The sequence below is a fragment of the Electrophorus electricus genome, chromosome 16, assembly GCF_013358815.1.
Source record: "Electrophorus electricus isolate fEleEle1 chromosome 16, fEleEle1.pri, whole genome shotgun sequence".
Classification (NCBI taxonomy): Eukaryota; Metazoa; Chordata; class Actinopteri; order Gymnotiformes; family Gymnotidae; genus Electrophorus; species Electrophorus electricus.
In genome coordinates, this window is record NC_049550.1 from 6,277,001 (window position 1) to 6,294,090 (window position 17,090).

General features: G+C 39.3%; 1 protein-coding gene across 6 annotated transcripts; it reads right to left on the minus strand.

Annotated features, from left to right (window-relative positions):
• Positions 1 to 620: 620 nt before the first annotated feature.
• LOC113582624 (sodium/potassium-transporting ATPase subunit alpha-1) lies at positions 621 to 14,808 on the minus strand. 6 transcript variants are annotated; one of them, XM_035535011.1, is made up of 23 exons: positions 14,725 to 14,766; positions 14,382 to 14,443; positions 8,720 to 8,833; positions 8,537 to 8,596; positions 7,990 to 8,193; positions 7,661 to 7,774; positions 7,436 to 7,570; positions 6,455 to 6,572; positions 6,036 to 6,304; positions 5,274 to 5,582; positions 4,956 to 5,090; positions 4,680 to 4,872; positions 4,392 to 4,567; positions 4,156 to 4,292; positions 3,921 to 4,071; positions 3,661 to 3,829; positions 3,421 to 3,575; positions 3,156 to 3,279; positions 2,842 to 2,987; positions 2,587 to 2,717; positions 1,197 to 1,298; positions 995 to 1,086; positions 621 to 770 (listed from the first exon to the last, which is right to left on the minus strand). In XM_035535011.1, the coding sequence occupies exons 2-23, from the start codon at positions 14,439 to 14,441 to the stop codon at positions 742 to 744; spliced, it is 3,123 nt and encodes a 1,040-aa protein (XP_035390904.1). In that variant the 5' UTR covers positions 14,442 to 14,443; positions 14,725 to 14,766; the 3' UTR covers positions 621 to 741. The 6 variants fall into 6 exon arrangements, with proteins under 6 accessions (XP_035390904.1, XP_035390905.1, XP_035390903.1 ...); XM_035535012.1 differs by having other exon boundaries at positions 14,699 to 14,753; XM_035535010.1 differs by having other exon boundaries at positions 14,702 to 14,752.
• Positions 14,809 to 17,090: the final 2,282 nt, after the last annotated feature.

Consider the following 17,090-nt stretch of genomic DNA (forward strand, 5'->3'; position numbering starts at 1 on the left):
AGTATTTAAGGTGAGATATTCTGAATATATCATTCTGTGATTCAGCCCTCAGTACTTTGTAGCACAGTAATTATAGAAGCCATAAAAATGGAATTTTTTGTTGATGGGATATTTTGTTGTCTTCATTTTTAGTTTGTGTTGCTATTTGTAACTCATATGCTAACACCTGATAACTATAGAAACTAAGCCACATCTTTGTAGAGGAAATAGCTTGTGAAGTACAGTGTGGCAGCATACATTTTAAAATTCCAGCATGCACTTATGAGGCAACTCATGAATAGTAATTCACAAAGAATCTGTGCTAACTTGCGAATCAGTGTGCAGTTTATATACTGTCAAAGTTTGGTACTTGTGCCATGATGTGAACTGCTAAAACTAAAGAAGGATCATTTTCGAAAGATTCCTAGTGGGGCACTATGACCTACATCAGCAGAACAACTGAATTGAGGTTAATGATTGTGGCAGTGGGTAGGTACATGTGCATGATTACACATGATACATTGCATTTCTTTACATTACAGACTAGTGCAGAAATATTATGTATGGACTATATAGTGCAGATATACATAATGTAATATTCAAACAAACAAACAAAAAAAACCAATAGACAATACTCACGGTCATTGCTTTAGTTAACTTTAATTTCAAATAAGATATATATTTGTTTGAACACAAATTGATAGCATAGAAGTAACACAGATAAATGAACTGCTTGGAGTGGGTTGGTGGAGTCTGCTTAGTTCAATAGTATGTCTCTTTTTCCACCCAGCCTAAAGAGAGGGGATGAACAGACCAGAGAAACATCATTCATGCCATGAAACAGAGAAGCACAGATATCAGCATGATATCAGGCAACGTATTGTTTGTCCTGCTGGATATTTTCTCTAGTCTATCTTTCACAGTGCAAGGCTTATTCAGATAGAATACCACAAACTATATCTATGTTCCTGAAGCACATAAAAGAACCACACCCATAAGAGACCTTTGTTCATACCTCCTGGGTTCCGTCTAAGAAGGTATCTTCTTGCCTCATCATAAAGGAAGATGATCAATGAATATGGGAAGGCACAGAACCACCAGGATGGTCTAAAGGCGATGAAATGCAGTGAATGAATGAATGAATGATTGAATGAAGATCTCACTAGCACTGTATACTATACAGTATGTGGTACCATATAGGTGTGAGAGAATCTTACTTGAGTGGATACATTCTAAGGGCAACATCCATTCCTGGGCAGTAGGATAGGAAGGCTGCCAATGCTGTCTCTTCAAACAGGCCAAATATTAAGATTTTATTCCTGAAAAAAAGGCAATGAGACAAAGAGAAAGAATAAAAGAGAAGCAATAATTGATGCAGTGAGTAGTTTCTCATTTGTTAAACCACCATGTTGAAAGACACATCCTGTGGTACTGGAAATTATGTTAATCTGTTTCAGAAGGGTCAAATTATTGGCATGCATGAAGCAGAGAAAACATCTAAGGAGATTGCTGAAACTACTAAAATTGGGTTAAGAACTGTCCAACGCATTATTAAAAAGTGGAAGGACAGTGGGGAAACATTGTCTTTGAGGAAGGAATGTGGTCAGAAAAAATCTTGAATGATCGTGATCGGCAATCACATAAACGTGTGGTGGAAACAAACAGTAGAAAAACAACAGTAGAACTCTGAGATATGTTTAATAGTGAAAGTAAGAGTATTTCCACACACACAATGTGAAGTGAACTCAAGGGATTCGGACTAAACAGCTGCGTAGCCTTAAGAAAACCACTTGTCAGTGAGGCTAACCAGCAAAAATGGGTTGAATTTGCTAGGGAGCATAAAGATTGGACTCTGGAGCAATGGAAGAAGGTCATGTGGTCTGATGGGTCCAGATTTACCCTGTTCCAGAGTGATGGGCACATCAGGGTAAGAAGAGAGGCGGCTGAAGTGACGCACCCATCATGCCTAGTGCCTACCGTACAAGCCTGTGCTATGATCTGGGGTTGCTGCAGTTGGTCAGGTCTAGGTTCAGCAACGTTATGTGCTCAAAGAATGAGGTCAGGCTTGTACCTGAATATACTGAATGACCAGGTTATTCCATCAATGGATTTTTTCTTCCCTGATGGCACGGGCATATTCCAAGATGACAATTCCAGGATTCATCGGGCTCAAATTGTGAAAGAGCGGTTCAAGGAGCATGAGACATCATTTTCACACATAGACTGGCCACCTCAGAGTCCAGAAATAAACCCCACTGAGAATCTTTGGGACTGTGCTGGAGAAGACTTTGCGCCGTGGTCCAAATTTTCCATCATCAATACAAGATTTTGGCGAAAAATTAATTCAACTCTGGACAGAAATAAATGTGACATTGCAGAAACTTGTGGAAACGATGCCACAGTGAATGCTTACCGTAATCAAAGCTAAAGGCGGTCTAACGAAATATTAGAGTGTATGACCTTTTTTTTTGTTCAGGCAGTGTATATATATAATTTTAATCCTCTACTTCAATTTGTTTGTTAATGTATAAAACATTCTGCAATTACACCAAAAATCTTACTAACAGCTTGATTAATAATCTACTTTTTGCTATTTTGTTTACATACTTCATTCCTTGTTGTAGAATAGAATTTCTTCTGGTTTTACAGATGATCAAATCCGCCCACTGCACAATGACAATACTGGCAAAGAACGCAGTGTGACATGTGTATTCCACAATTTTCCTGTGTTCATAAGTCTGTAACAGCGATAAGGAAAGAATAAGATTAGAATCAACATGTAGTTGTAGTGGAATGTACTGGGAAACCTCAGTAATCCAAACCTATTTATAATGTCTACATAATCCCATTTGGGATGCATACCCATTGTTGGCCATAGCTGTCTTCTAGATCATTGCAATATTTATCATCCCAGTTGACACGCATTCCTATTAGGTCTGCAGGCAAGAATCCATTCTCAGCCAGGATGACAAAGTAAGTGAAGAACCCGGCAGTAGCTTGCATCATTCCTATGAAGGCAGAGAAAGATATTATAACAAATGCGAAGGACTGATTTTGATTATGTTCTTGTAGCTCAGTCATGTGCCTGATATCTCTTGCATGACACATTTTGACACAACAGAAGAAAGCTGAAATGATACGTCATTTGATCATTTGATTAGTGAGAGTTATCTTACCAATTTGACCGTAAGCCATACTGATGAGTCTTTCATTCACCAGTTTGTCTGTTTTGGCATTTCTGGGCTGCCTCTTCATGATGTCACTCTCAGCAGCTTCATAAGCCAAAGAGATAGCAGGAACCTGGGATACAAGTAATACTAAAGTCATATCACATCCTCCTTACATTCTTCCAATACCACATGGGTCTATTCTAAGAGGTGAACCACATGCTTTTTTTGAATAAGAGTTAAGATGAGGTTGAATAAACTCCATTGTACTTACCATGTCAGTTCCCAGGTCAATACACAAAATAGTCACAGTGCCAAGAGGAAGAGGAATATTTGCAATAATGAAAAGGAGGAAAGGTGAAATCTCAGGAATGTTGCTGGTCAGTGTATAGGCAATTGATTTCTTCAAGTTGTCAAAGATCAGACGGCCTAGAAAAGAAGTAATAATTTCAGCAAAACAAACAAGCTTTAGCATTGCCATCATTATGGTTGATTTGATTTGTAAATTTTCTACCTTCTTCAACACCAGTGACAATGGAGGCAAAGTTGTCATCGAGGAGAATCATATCAGCAGCCTGTTTGGAGACATCAGATCCTGCGATGCCCATAGCAACACCAATATCAGCCTTCTTCAGAGCAGGAGAATCATTGACACCATCACCCGTCACAGCCACGATGGCACCCTGTCAACAAAAGAAAAAAATACTGTAAAGTATTTAACCATTATCTTTCAAGATGTAGGAAGAAAGTTAATTTTGAGCTCATTCATGGTACCTGTCGCTGACAACCTTCCACAATGATCAGTTTTTGCTGTGGAGACGTTCTGGCAAATACAATCTCTGTGTGGTGATGCAGGATATCATCCAATTGTTCAGGGGTCATGTCCTTCAAATCTCCACCATGGACCACACAGGCCCTTGCATCCCTGCAAACAAATGTTGTTTCAATCAACATCTGAAGGACTTTGGGACCGCAGAGATTAATTATTTTTCCCAAGATTTGAAGTTACCTGGGGTCAACCTCTCCAACGGGGATGTTCAATCGAGCAGCAATGTCTTCTACAGTCTCATTGCCCTCAGAGATGATACCCACACCTTTAGCAATGGCTTTAGCTGTGATTGGATGATCTCCTGTAACCATGATAACCTGAAAATGCATAAAGGTTTTGACATGGAGAACAATGGTTGCCTACATATATTTGGTTGCCTTTGTCATACAGCACACTGTCATTCTTAAGAGCTTTACCTTGATTCCAGCACTTCTGCACTTGCCCACTGCATCTGGTACTGCAGCACGTGGAGGATCAATCATGGATATTAAGCCAACAAAGCACAGGTTCTCAGTGGGAAAGTTCACCTCCTCAGTATCAAATATAAAGCCCTCAGGAAACTGGTCATCAGAGAGGCTAAAATGGCAAAAACCTGCAAGAGAGGACATTATTGGTTTTCATGAGTTTAATTATAGTATATCTATGTGTAAGGTGAATCAGCTATGAAGGCTATGTGTAGATATCATTCATATATAGTGCCCTACCCAGAACTCTTTCTCCAAGACCCCCAAGTTCCACATAAGCATTCTGGAAAGCATCCTTCAACTCATCATCCAATGGCTGCTCTTTCCCTTGAATCATGATGGATGAGCACCGGTCTAGGATCCTCTCAGGAGCTCCTTTCATTACTAGGAGGTGTTTAGACTCTGAGGAATTTGCATTCTTGTGGATCGAGAGCTGGTGCAATAGAGATGATATTAGGACTTCCAGTTGTTTCTTAAGGTGGTTTTGTTGCAAAAGACTGAATATTTGTTGCATACCTGGTATTTGTTGGTGGAGTTGAAAGGGATCTCAGAGATCTTTGGGTACTTGTCTCTCATATCCTTCACTGGACCACAGCAGAGCTCAATACATTTCAGTAGAGCTGACTCAGATGCATCACCAGCAGTTTCTCTCTTTAAAAGAAGATTCGATTTAATTTACACCAGCAGCTTTGATCTTAAAGGTGTTTTTACCCTTTTACAGGGTTAAACATAAAATAAAAAGCTATTGATATGGTTGGAAGGGTCTGGGCTTTTTACATTTAAAGGGAATGAGGAGGATAAACAAACTGATAGCTAATTGATAGCAAGGCTAACCTTAAGAATGGGAACATTGCTCTGTTCTGCAAGGAAGACAGCACGATTGCACAGGCCAGCCACGCGAGCAAGGGCTGACCATGTAGGAGAGGTTCTGTCAAAAGAGGTTCCACTCTGGTTCTCTGTAGTGTCAGCCTCGTGGATCTGGTTGTCAAACCACATGTGAGCAACAGTCATTCGGTTCTGAGTGAGGGTTCCTGTCTTGTCTGAGCAGATGGTGGAGGTGGAGCCAAGAGTTTCAACAGCTTCAAGATTCTTCACTAGGCAGTTCTTCTTGGCCATTCGTTTGGCCGTCAGAGTTAAACACACCTGCAATTAGCAGCAGAAAATTGAATAGTTTTGGTCATAAGCACATTAGGCAATTAAAAGACTACATTTCAGTTATTTTGGCTGTACCCTTGGCAGTCAGAGTTAGACACACCTACACAAAATAATAAATTGATGATAATAAGTTTTGGTCACTGCAAAACATTCAGCTGATTGGCTTAGACAATATCTCCAGCAATTTTGTATGTATGCTGACAAAAGTTTTCAAAATGGCTATCAATCAGCTACATCTTAATCAATGTATTGCATGGTCCCAAATACATTTATCCATTTGCTCTTAATGTAAAATCTGACTGAACTCACTTCTGCCCAAGAAAGGCACTACACAGCACAAACATGTGTTTTGGTATAATTGACTTGCAGAATATTTGTTTTATAGATCTGTTTAAGTGGCTACTAATGCTGAAAATGGATAATATTACTACTTTTACTCACAGTGACTGTGGCAAGTAGACCCTCAGGCACATTAGCAACAATAATTCCAATAAGAAAAATGACAGCTTCCAGCCAGCCATATCCAAGGATCAGTGACAAGATGAAAAAGGACACACCCAGGAAAACAGCCACGCCAGTGATAATGTGGATAAAGTGCTCAATTTCCTTGGCAATGGGGGTCTGTCCAACCTCTAGGCTTGAGGCAAGGGTTGCAATACGACCCATCACAGTGCGATCACCAGTGTTGATAACAATACCTCTGGCAGAACCTGAGGAAGAATAACATATGCACACATTTTCAATGTCTTCTAGGTTTCATTGTCCTGTTAAAACAATGTTTTGATTTTTTTGTTGTTTTTTGTTTGTTTTTTTTTTGTATTGTATTTTACAGTTCTGCCATTTTGTTTATTTGTTATTACCTTCAACACAGTTTGTTGAAAAGAATGCAATATTCCTTGTTTCCAAAGGATTGTCATTGGAGAAGTCAGGAGTACGAGTTTGGGGCTCAGATTCACCAGTGAGAGAGGAGTTGTCCACCTGACAAGGTAAGTAGGAAGTTAATATTTGTTAGGAAACAGTTTATAAAGAGCCTTTTAAATGTTTTAATACATTACAAGTGTTAATTAGTTACTGACTTAAATTATTTTATTTTTGGTTATGCTAACTTAAGGGCCAAAACTGTTGCATCTTATAAAACATTTAATAGTATTTTATAGGTGATTATTTTAAGGGATGGAAGAATGAAGAAAAACGTCAATGGGTATAGTGAACTGAATCTAAATCTAAATAACCTTACACTACTAAAAAAATGTAAAAGATGTATATAATGAATAAATAAGTATGTCGGAATTTTCTGTAGTTATTGTATATAGAAGCATAATAATCACAGTTCTTGTGATCATTATATTTCCATATAGTTCTTGTGTTCCACAGGTACTTGTGTGAATTCAACTGTGGTTGTAGACCATGTTTAGATATAGTTCATGTGGAAAAACAAAATAATTTGAAGAACTTTGAAATTTGAAAATGATTAGACACAACAGTCTTAGTTCTTGCGGTGACCAATGGAAATTGAGACTGATTGAAAAGTTGGAGGCATGGATATTGAAAAGAATTGATAACTTTGGCCTTTATAATGTAATTTTTTGATGTACATCAAAGTTTAAAGTAATTTAAAATAGCAAGATAAACAAAATGTACACTTGGATTCTAATTCCCTAGGTATAATTTGGCCAGTTCAATAAACAAGAATGAGTGATTTTATGGATTTCAAAGTGGAAACACATTGATAGCTGTAGCAGTTGAAACATTCAGAGATGGAAAATACCAAAAGGAAATTTCAGTGTTGCTTGCACTGACAAAGTCAGCAGTATTATTTGTAGGGGATTTGATGATATCACCTTGCATCCATGTGCAGAGATAATGCGCAAGTCAGCTGGAATTCGGTCACCACCCTTAACCTCCACAAGGTCACCGACCACAACTTCTTCAGCATTAATGCTTTTCTTCTCACCATCACGAATAACCAGGGCTTGCTATATTACCAAAATGCAACTAAATGAAACATCTTGTATAAATATAAAAAATACCTTTCTTCATGTGATAAAGTTTTTATGTTTTTATACCTGTGGTACAAGGTTTTTGAAGGATTCCATGATCTTTGAGCTTTTAGCCTCTTGATAGTATGAGAAACATCCTGTGATTATCACCACAGCAGATAGCACAATACCAAGGTACAGCTGCAGAAAGATTATGGCCGGTGTTTGAGAGAGAGAGAGAGAGAGCGAGAGGGAGAGAGAGAGCGAGAGATAGAGAGAGAGCGAGAGAGAGAGAGAGCGAGAGAGAGAGACAGAGACCAAGATAGGGGAGATAGAAAGGGGTATGATGAGAAGAAGGTGCTGTTTTGCAATATTCAGGTAAATTTACTTGGCTAAATTCTTATGAGTCTTCTTACATTATCATTTGCTGGTTCTTCCTCAGCCGCAGCCTGGATTCCGTAAGCCAGGAAACAGAGAATAGCTCCAATCCACAGCAGCGTGGAAAAGCCACCAAAGAGCTGTTTGCAGAACTTGACCCATTCCGGGGTCGTGGGAGGCGGAGTCAGAGCATTGGGACCATCACGTGCAAGGATCTCTTTTGCACGGGAGGCAGTCAAACCCTTTTTACGTAGTTCGAAAACATGTTGGATATTTATTAATGGACAAGGTTGGGACAAGTTAGGGTGTAACAGACTTTGTTGTTGCAGCTTCATAACACACTCTTCAGCTTCATAACCTACACTGTTCTTTTAGTCTCTTTTTAGGCCTCAGTTAATTTTTAAATAGAACCTTTCAAACATTTGGTGCGTTTATGATCTAAAAGTGTAAGACAAAAAAAAAAAAAATATATATATATATATATATATATATATATATGTGTGTGTGTGTGTGTGTGTGTGTGTGTGTGTGTGTGTGTGTGTGTGTGTGTGTGTGTGTGTAGCAAGATATATAATTAGAACTCACTCTGTTAAGGTCACTACCATATTTGCGATAAAGCTCATCCAAGGTCAACTTATGATCATCCTATCAGGAAACAAATATAATTCAAAATTGAGTAAATCGCAATAAATCTAACAAAACAATCTTTAAAAGAACAACATGATTATTGGCCTCTGGCCTTTGGGATAACCTGGAAGAGTTTCTCACCAGATCAACTTCTTTCTTTAGATCATCCATGTCCTTCTCCTCTTTCTTTCCTTTTTTCTTCTTTTTCCCATCATCCTCTGAAGTTGCTGCCAACTTGTACTTGTCGTTCCCTGTCTGTTCAAAATATTTTTAAAAATGCACTCAGTTAGGTGAAGAGAAAAGTATGAAAACAGATAACCCATGCACCAATATATAATAATGCATGTTAACCTATTAGAAAAAAAAGAATATATATATATATATATATATATATATATATATATATATATATATATGTCAGCTCAACTATGCCCTGCATTCACAAAAAAAAAAAAAAAAAAAGTTGCGCACTTACTCCAAATCCCATTTTCCTGTTCTATTTCAATTTTACTCAGCGTTTAGCCGTAAATTCAACTTCTTTGGTTCCAGTCCTCCTGTTAATCTCTCTGGAGTCACAGGAGAGACCCTGTGGCTGCAAACCAGATTCACAAACCTTTATACCCCACCAACTCACCTGCCTAAAGGGGAGGAGACCCAAATATAATTGGGAGGGGTTAGGCAGGTGAGGGTTTTTTTTTTTTTAATAAATGATTCAACCTTCATCCATACAGACTTTCAATCACAGCCGATGGCAAAGGACAAATGTGTTTTTCTGTAAAAACTATAGTTAGTTGTATGAGCTTATGTAGCAAGAGAGTTCAGTGGCATTCTTATGGTGGTAAATCATTTACAAACACCAGGCCCTTATTTATTGATAAGGGGTTTGAGAAATCATTGAAATCTTCTCCTTGTTTGTGTTAAACAAGTATCCATGAACTTTCCTGCTAATTCTCTCTCTTTTTACCTTTCCCTGTAAATGTTTTCACTGTAAAGGTGTAGGACTCTTTACTGCCACTGGATATTACATATATCATTGCACTCAATTACCCCAAAATTAAATAAATAAATGGAAATAATGAAAACCTGCAGTGACTTGCTCATGTATTCTAAGGATATAATCATGTTGAAAGTGATTATGAAGCTTGCATGTGTTTTGTAAACGACTGTCTGTTTGTTGTCAGCCAGTGTTGCAAAGTTTAAGAGAGTGCAAAGCTTTGTGTCCTTCCCCCAGTCTGAGCTGTTCACCTGGTTCTCACACTCCCTTCACTAGCACCGCATAGCTGTGGCTGACGAAGTTCTATTTGCATGTGAAAAGTCTCTCCCTTGTCAGGGACAAAGGGGTGAAGGAACTGGTAGCATAAGCAGCAGCTGATGGCTGTGAAGTGCATCCATGGGTGAGGTCAATAGTCAAGGTGAAATCCAGAGTGCAGGAATTTTATTTTGTCATTAACATCCAGAGGCTCTTTGAAAAGAACCAAACTGAACATTTAACCTTGTTAAAGTTTAAAACTCAAGCCTATGTTGCTTGATGTGGTTACATTTTAATAATCTCCATTCTTGCCTGTCATAAAACTCTAACATTCATTAACTTTGAACTGCACAGGAGAGAGGGCCACTGAAGTAGTAAAACCAGTTTCAAGCCAGCAAGTGACATGTAACCCTATACCCAAGAATCCATTTTCACGACAAAAATGTCCTTTGGATCAATAGGGCAGAGAATAATACAGGACCTGAATACTGAACCCTTTAACTCATTCATGCAAAAGACACTGGGTCCTTTTCTTTAAAAGTGCAAGAGGGGTCTTATAAAACAATATACAATTCAATATAAATTCACCAACAGCCATCACAAACTCTTGCTGTTGGGGTAAAAAATGGCTCAAAGACTACTTCACTGTGAATACTGACCCAGTGGTTCAGAACAGTTACGATGGCTGCCACGTTGAGAGTAGTTCACCAGTTCACAGTCGTACCTCTACACAATCTGACCCCTGAGCCAATATAGCTGATGGAGCTGAGATGGTCTGGTGGCTTACATCAGGGAAAACATGAAAATTGGGTAGACAATATAGTCCCTAGTACCACTGTACCACTCTCATAATTGATTTAATCAATCTAAACGCCAGCGCCATTCTTCAAAACAGACTCTTCAAAAATGTCCTTCATGGGTTTTTCCATTTTTATAATATTTATGAGTATAATATGTTACCCCTACAAATAGTCAGCATTTTGTTATAAATTGTTTACATTAAAGCACCACACACTATAACACAAGCACTGTCTATTGAACTATGAAATAATTACTGATCTGCAGCAAGTGTTTTTACCCCTTATTTATCTCTTCCATGCCACATCCTATAATTAATCACTTCTGTGCATCCCTTGTGGTGTCTGCATGTGACAGTTATTGTACCAGAGTGGCTCAGGGCCTGTCTCTCAGTGGACCTAGGGCGTGACACAAGGCAGCACTTCAGCAAAGAGAGAGGTGGGCGGGGGCGGGGCATTCTGTCTCTAACAGGGAGTCTGGGGCTGGGGATACGTGACCAGAAACTACAACCAGGGAACTTGGTGTGAACTGCTCCCAGAGGAAGACAATTCATTGACATTTGTTTGCTACATTTCTGTCTGCTGCCGAACCCACCTTTTTGCTCTGCCTTGTCAAAATAGTAGCTGTATTTCTCTCTCTCTCTCTCTCTCTCTCTCTCTCTCTCTCTCTCCACTGGCAGCAAAAAGCCAAAGCACTTACAGAACCCTGGGGAAGAACAGAGAGCTCATCACAGAGCAATAAGAGTGATCAATCTGTCTACAAGAGACACTCTCTCAGTCATACGGCTTTATGTACACTGGGAGGGAAGTGTCACAGACACTAAGGACAGAAGCAGAAACATGTCAAGTTTGAAAGAAAATGGTCTGCCGTCTGTATTTGTGTTTGTCTTTTGCCTTGTACAGGGATTATAATTAGCAATGTGATGTTAAATGAACTAGATAGCATGACCTTAGTTTGAACACATTAGATTGAACTGCTTGAATTTTAAGGCACATGTCAGACTTGTCTTACAAAGTGAGGGGTAGTGTATAGTGTCAAAATAGAAGCATGAAAAATGTAGTCAGCAATGAGTTGCCATTACCGTTTTTTAGTAGACATTAAAAGAATATGCAACAATACACTATTTGTATATTTATAAACAAATATTTGTAATTTAAATGTTTAGTTATAATTGAAAATCTATGTGAAACATGAATATTTAAGCAATGGAGTGTTTAAGGGCTGCTCATTGTTCCTGTACCAAATAGTACCGTGTGGAATCTCAGGACACACAGTCCTGCCTTCTCTGTGTCTGTGAATGGCGACCAGTCAGACAGTTGCTCACACAGGAGTCTATTGTATGAGCTAGGCATAGTGCATGTGAGAGACCATTGTTCCCAACTAGCTGAGGAGAGAAAAAGAGAACAATTTTGTGTGTGTGTGTGTGTATGTGTGTGTGTGTGTATGTGTGTGTGTATGTGTGTGTGTGCACTTAGGGCAAAAAGAGTGGACACTGAACAGGGATTTTTAGTCTTTATGGCTCAGGTTACCAGACTACACCCACCCCCCACAACAGAATTTTCCACTCCTCCCACTGTAGAAACATGTTCACTTTTATTCTTCCTGCTCTTGGCCCCCTTCCTCATCTTTTGAAAGAGTCAAGCACAACGGTTGTAACCAACTTAATTCTTAGCTTTTCCATACAAAGACAAGCAGGGACAGTCTGGAAAATGTTCAGTTTTCAAGATACAGACAAGCTATCAGTGCAAAGTTTTCTGTAAACTAATACTACGACAACATAGGTTGAATCAGTGTCATGGAAAAAGGGTTGCAATTAATCAGCCTCCACCCACAGAGCATATTAAAAAAAATCCATCATCAAAAGAAAAGTTTTGTAGGAAAACACTGAAATGCTGAATTGCCACTTGTTGTTTGCCATGTTTATGAGCTACAGTAACACTGAGCAATCAGTAAAAACAATAACTTTGTATTTTGTTACAAGCAAAACTGTTATTACCAATGGGTTTTATGATAGCATGTGCATATGGTAAACATTAAATATGTATTTATTATTATTGTTGTGGGTTTCTTGATGCTCTCATAGTGTTTTACTGTATTGTAACAAGTATTTTGAGATAGTTCAAGTATTTTTCACTTTGTGGTTAGCTTATACTCCCATTTCCCAATTTAATTTCTTTCTTCATTTTTCTTTATTTTTGCTGCTCCCAAAAATGAAGCTTCCAATGACAAAGAGCCAGTGAAGCGCAAAAAGGCAGGCAATTTTAAGATTTCACCACACAGCAGTAAACCTAAAAGCCCAAGAAAGGGAAGACTTATAGAAGGCTGAGTCCAGCTGAACATTTATCGCAAATTCTGTTTCATTTCATCCCAACATTGGCTGGTTTTAATAGATTTAAAAGCCCCATTTAACCTCACTGAAACTGCAGACTCCTCAAGAAACTGCATACCTTGATGCCAACTAATCTGCAGAAAGTGCTTATGTAGAGTGTACTGTGAGTAAAAGTCTTATGTTTTACCACTGGTAAGTCAAAGAAGCGCTAGCTGGAAGGGGTTAACTTGAAGGGGTTGACAGATAGAATTCAGACTATTGGTGCTAAGTTTGTATATCTGACTACATGCTTGCTATTATTTTGTAATTATTGTAACATTCACATTTATTGAGGATACACTGTGTTGAAGGTAAATTACTGTGGATGTGAAGGAGACCCAGTGAAGGAGATGAGGGTAGATGCATGGCTTGGCACTGAATGACTTTTATTCAGTAGATAGTGATAATGAAATTAAACTATATTAACACGATAACATGTTTCCAACAATGGTAAGTTAGGAAATCATGAATAAAAAACAGTTTTGATTTATTACAGTTTAAATAGTTTACTATGAAAATGTTTTGTTGCTATTACCTAATTAATAGTATGTGATTTTAATTACTGAACCAAGTGTCACATAAAACTAGTAGGCATATGATGCACCTAGTAACAATAACTAAACAATAAAATTATATATTTGTATGAATCTATGGTGAGTAGGCCACACTTTTCCTCCCTCCTGCATACTGTTGCTTAATCACTATTTAAGCAAGTTTGAGTTGTATGAACTTTAAACTGTGTAGAACAGAATTTGGACCCACCCAGTTGTGTCATTTTTTGCTGACCTCAGTTCAGTCAAATGTCAGATGTGCACATGAGGTCAAAGATTTTAGCTTAGCATAGCAATATGACACAGAATAGCAGAGAGGTTCAATTTCCAAATATTTATTCACAGTACACATGAAAAGGCTCTACTACATGCTCTCATGGTATAGATGTTCAAGATTTTTCTCAAGAACATGTAAAAATGTTCAATACATGCCTTTCATCGTTGCTGTAAGGACATTGTGTTACTAAAAGCCAGTCTTCAGAGCAGGGTCAAAGACACAGCGAGGAACAGCATGTTTGAAAGGAGTGGAAAAGTTTAGTCCGGGCATGTGAACAGAAGGAGGAGCCCATGTTCCTGCTCTGGCACACCCTCTGCCCTACAACTCCCTGTGTCAGACCAAAATGTCCTTGAACCAGGTACTCCCATGCTTCTCCTACACTTTTCTTCACTCCCCTAGATTCCTTTTTTATTTTGTCACAGCCAGTACCACCCCGCCCCTATCTTTCTGTCTCTGTTTCAGTTGGTAACAGGGTAACTTGTCTGGGAAAGATGTCATTGCGAAATGTTACTGTTCTGCTCTCTCTTTCACACTGCACTGTAAAGTTGTGGAAGACTCACCATGTCTTTTCTAAAAGGATAGGAGGATACTCCATGACACATTCCAGAAACAGTACCCATATCTAAATATAAAACATATATGACGGTGTTAGCATGCCTGTCCTCACATAAGGGAAACCAGTTTGATACATGAGAAGGCTGACCTCTGCAATAAGCATAGGAAAACATTCAGGAAAGAACAATCACTCATTATTAATATAGTTTACGCCAACAGGATGGGAGGTCCAAGTTCAAATTTACACACATGCCTAAAGTTCAGTCATACCACTAACGCTACTAATAAAGCTTTTGAAAGCCAGTGGGAGAAATATACCAGCAACCTGAGATTGAAGAGCGAACTCACAGAAGAGGTCCACATGTCAGCTGCTTAATCCGCGTCAGAAGCTTCAACATCTGTGACACTGCAGCCTGAGTCTCTTAATCCACCCCCCCACCCCCTGCTGACTGAATCAGATTTACAGGCAAAAATCAACAGAATTTTGGAATACGCTGTGTGACCAGCTACGTGTAGCTACGTTATCCTCTAGTACATGATAAAATGTTTTGAACAAATTCTTCAGGATTTAATTTATCCTGAATGAAAGAGGGACAAATTAACTACAACAGACACGAATGTTTCGAACAGCATGACACTGACCATAGAATTATTTTGTGTCTTTAATAAATTGCGTTGAATGCACACAGAACGAGCCGGGACGGCTGTCGGTGAACGAGCAAAGACGAAGAGAGGCTGCGTAAGGTGGATCGAGTTGGACAGGCATCACGCTGGTTCGGGGAGGGCAGAGAGACGTAAAGAAAGGGGAATGCATGCGCACGCATCCACACAAACGCGACTAGGATTGTGTAATCACAGATTGTGTGCACCGGGGCATGTGTGTAACACACATTACTCAACGCGCCACGAAACACATTTCAGCATCGCCACTTGTAGTTCCGTTCTTGGTTATGAGAACTTGGATAGGAAAATGAATACAAGTGGCCACTCGCAACGCCCAGGGTGTAAGGTTATATCATAAATGTGTCCCTGTTCCCATTCACGCCTACAAGGCTACCTTGCTGGCGGTGCTCTGTGACTTTGAATCGGAGAGACATGCACTTCAAGTTCTGTTTTCAGCAATGGAGACTAAGTGACTCCGTGACTAACTTAAATTTCTCCGCGTCAGAAAAATTGGAATTCGAGACATTAAAAGTGCTAGAGGGAGGAGTTTTCTCCAGTCCTTTTACAGTATTGGATAGTGGTGTTTATGCATAGCTCGCCACACAAACACACACACACACACACACACAATTTTTCCATTTCAGCTGATGTAACAGCACATTTCCAAGGCTCAAGATGAGTGCTCCTGCTGTTAATCAGGAAGCGGTACAATACTGGAGTATTATATTCAATTCTAACACACAGTTATATCTTAATCGAGCAACAAATTACTACTAAAGATCAGTTTATGAATGTTATGGTCCTCCTCTCAAAATGGCTAATTCCATTAACATTTTTCTTGACTTTTTATTTTTAGCTTTTGTTTTGTTTTTTTTTCTTGCTAATTTTCTGCATGCCCTCATTCTGGACTTCTCTGCATACAATGCTGGATTTAGGCACACAGAGTAATCAGTGTTTAGTGTGAGGGTGGAACCAGGGGGCAAGCAACGCGGAGAGAGGACGCAGAGCCCCACCAACGCCACAGCCCCCAGGAAAAAAAAGGCTGTTGCTAGGCAACCTCCTCTGCATGCCAGAGACATCGCTTTAAAGATTATCTTGCGGAATCCAAAAGACTATAATATCTCTTCAATTAAATCGAAGATGAAGTGCAGTAATTGGGACATTGTTGTTTTTTTTTTCTTCTTGGGAGGAGAGCGGGTTATAAAGGGCAGCAGAGGGTGTGGACAAGTGGGAGGTGTTTGGTGAAACGCTGACTCATAATGGACGTGTGACTTTCATCTCTCCCATAGGATGCAACTATTAGTGATTCCCGTGCTAACATAAACGATGTGTTGCAATCAGAAAACAAATGACCAAAGAAACAAATAAAACCTAGCAAAAACAATTAATAAAATTTATGGAAGAAAGAAAAGTTCATCTCCCAGTCAACTCCCCTGATTATCCCACATATTACTCATAAATCCAGATTTTTCCTCTATATTGGTTTTTATTCTATTCTCAAAGCAATAAACACACATGCAGGAGAGCATGCATGGTCTGATGTGACATTTCCTATTGAACAAAATTATGGGTTCCTCCATATCAGCAACCACACTTTAATGTTCCCCAAAGTAAAATGCGAGACAGCGGAGACAAGAGGCATATGGCCTTTTCTTTCTCCATTTCAAGTTCCAGTCTGTAATGTGTGTGTGTGACCGGTGTTTCTGATGTTTCCCACTTTCCAACAGACTGCTGTCCTCTGCATCCTGTGGGATGGCCCTCGTTGGATGTCCTACAAAAATTCCTTCTGCTCGGATACGCTCCACGTCCGACAGCTACAGTGGAGGAGAGGAGCAGAAGGCACTGATCTCGCCATCTGATTTTTCACACTTGGCACTCCCCCACCTCCCCAAATTACACTCCACCTTAACCCAAGTGGTCTCCGTGGCAACAGATTCCTCAGCTCCCCTAGGACTTCAGAACTCTCATCTTCTACAGACCTCAGCATCGCCACTCTCTGAGCTTGTTGTCTAATGAGGCAGGGGCAGATACGAAGAAGCATACTTTTCTGA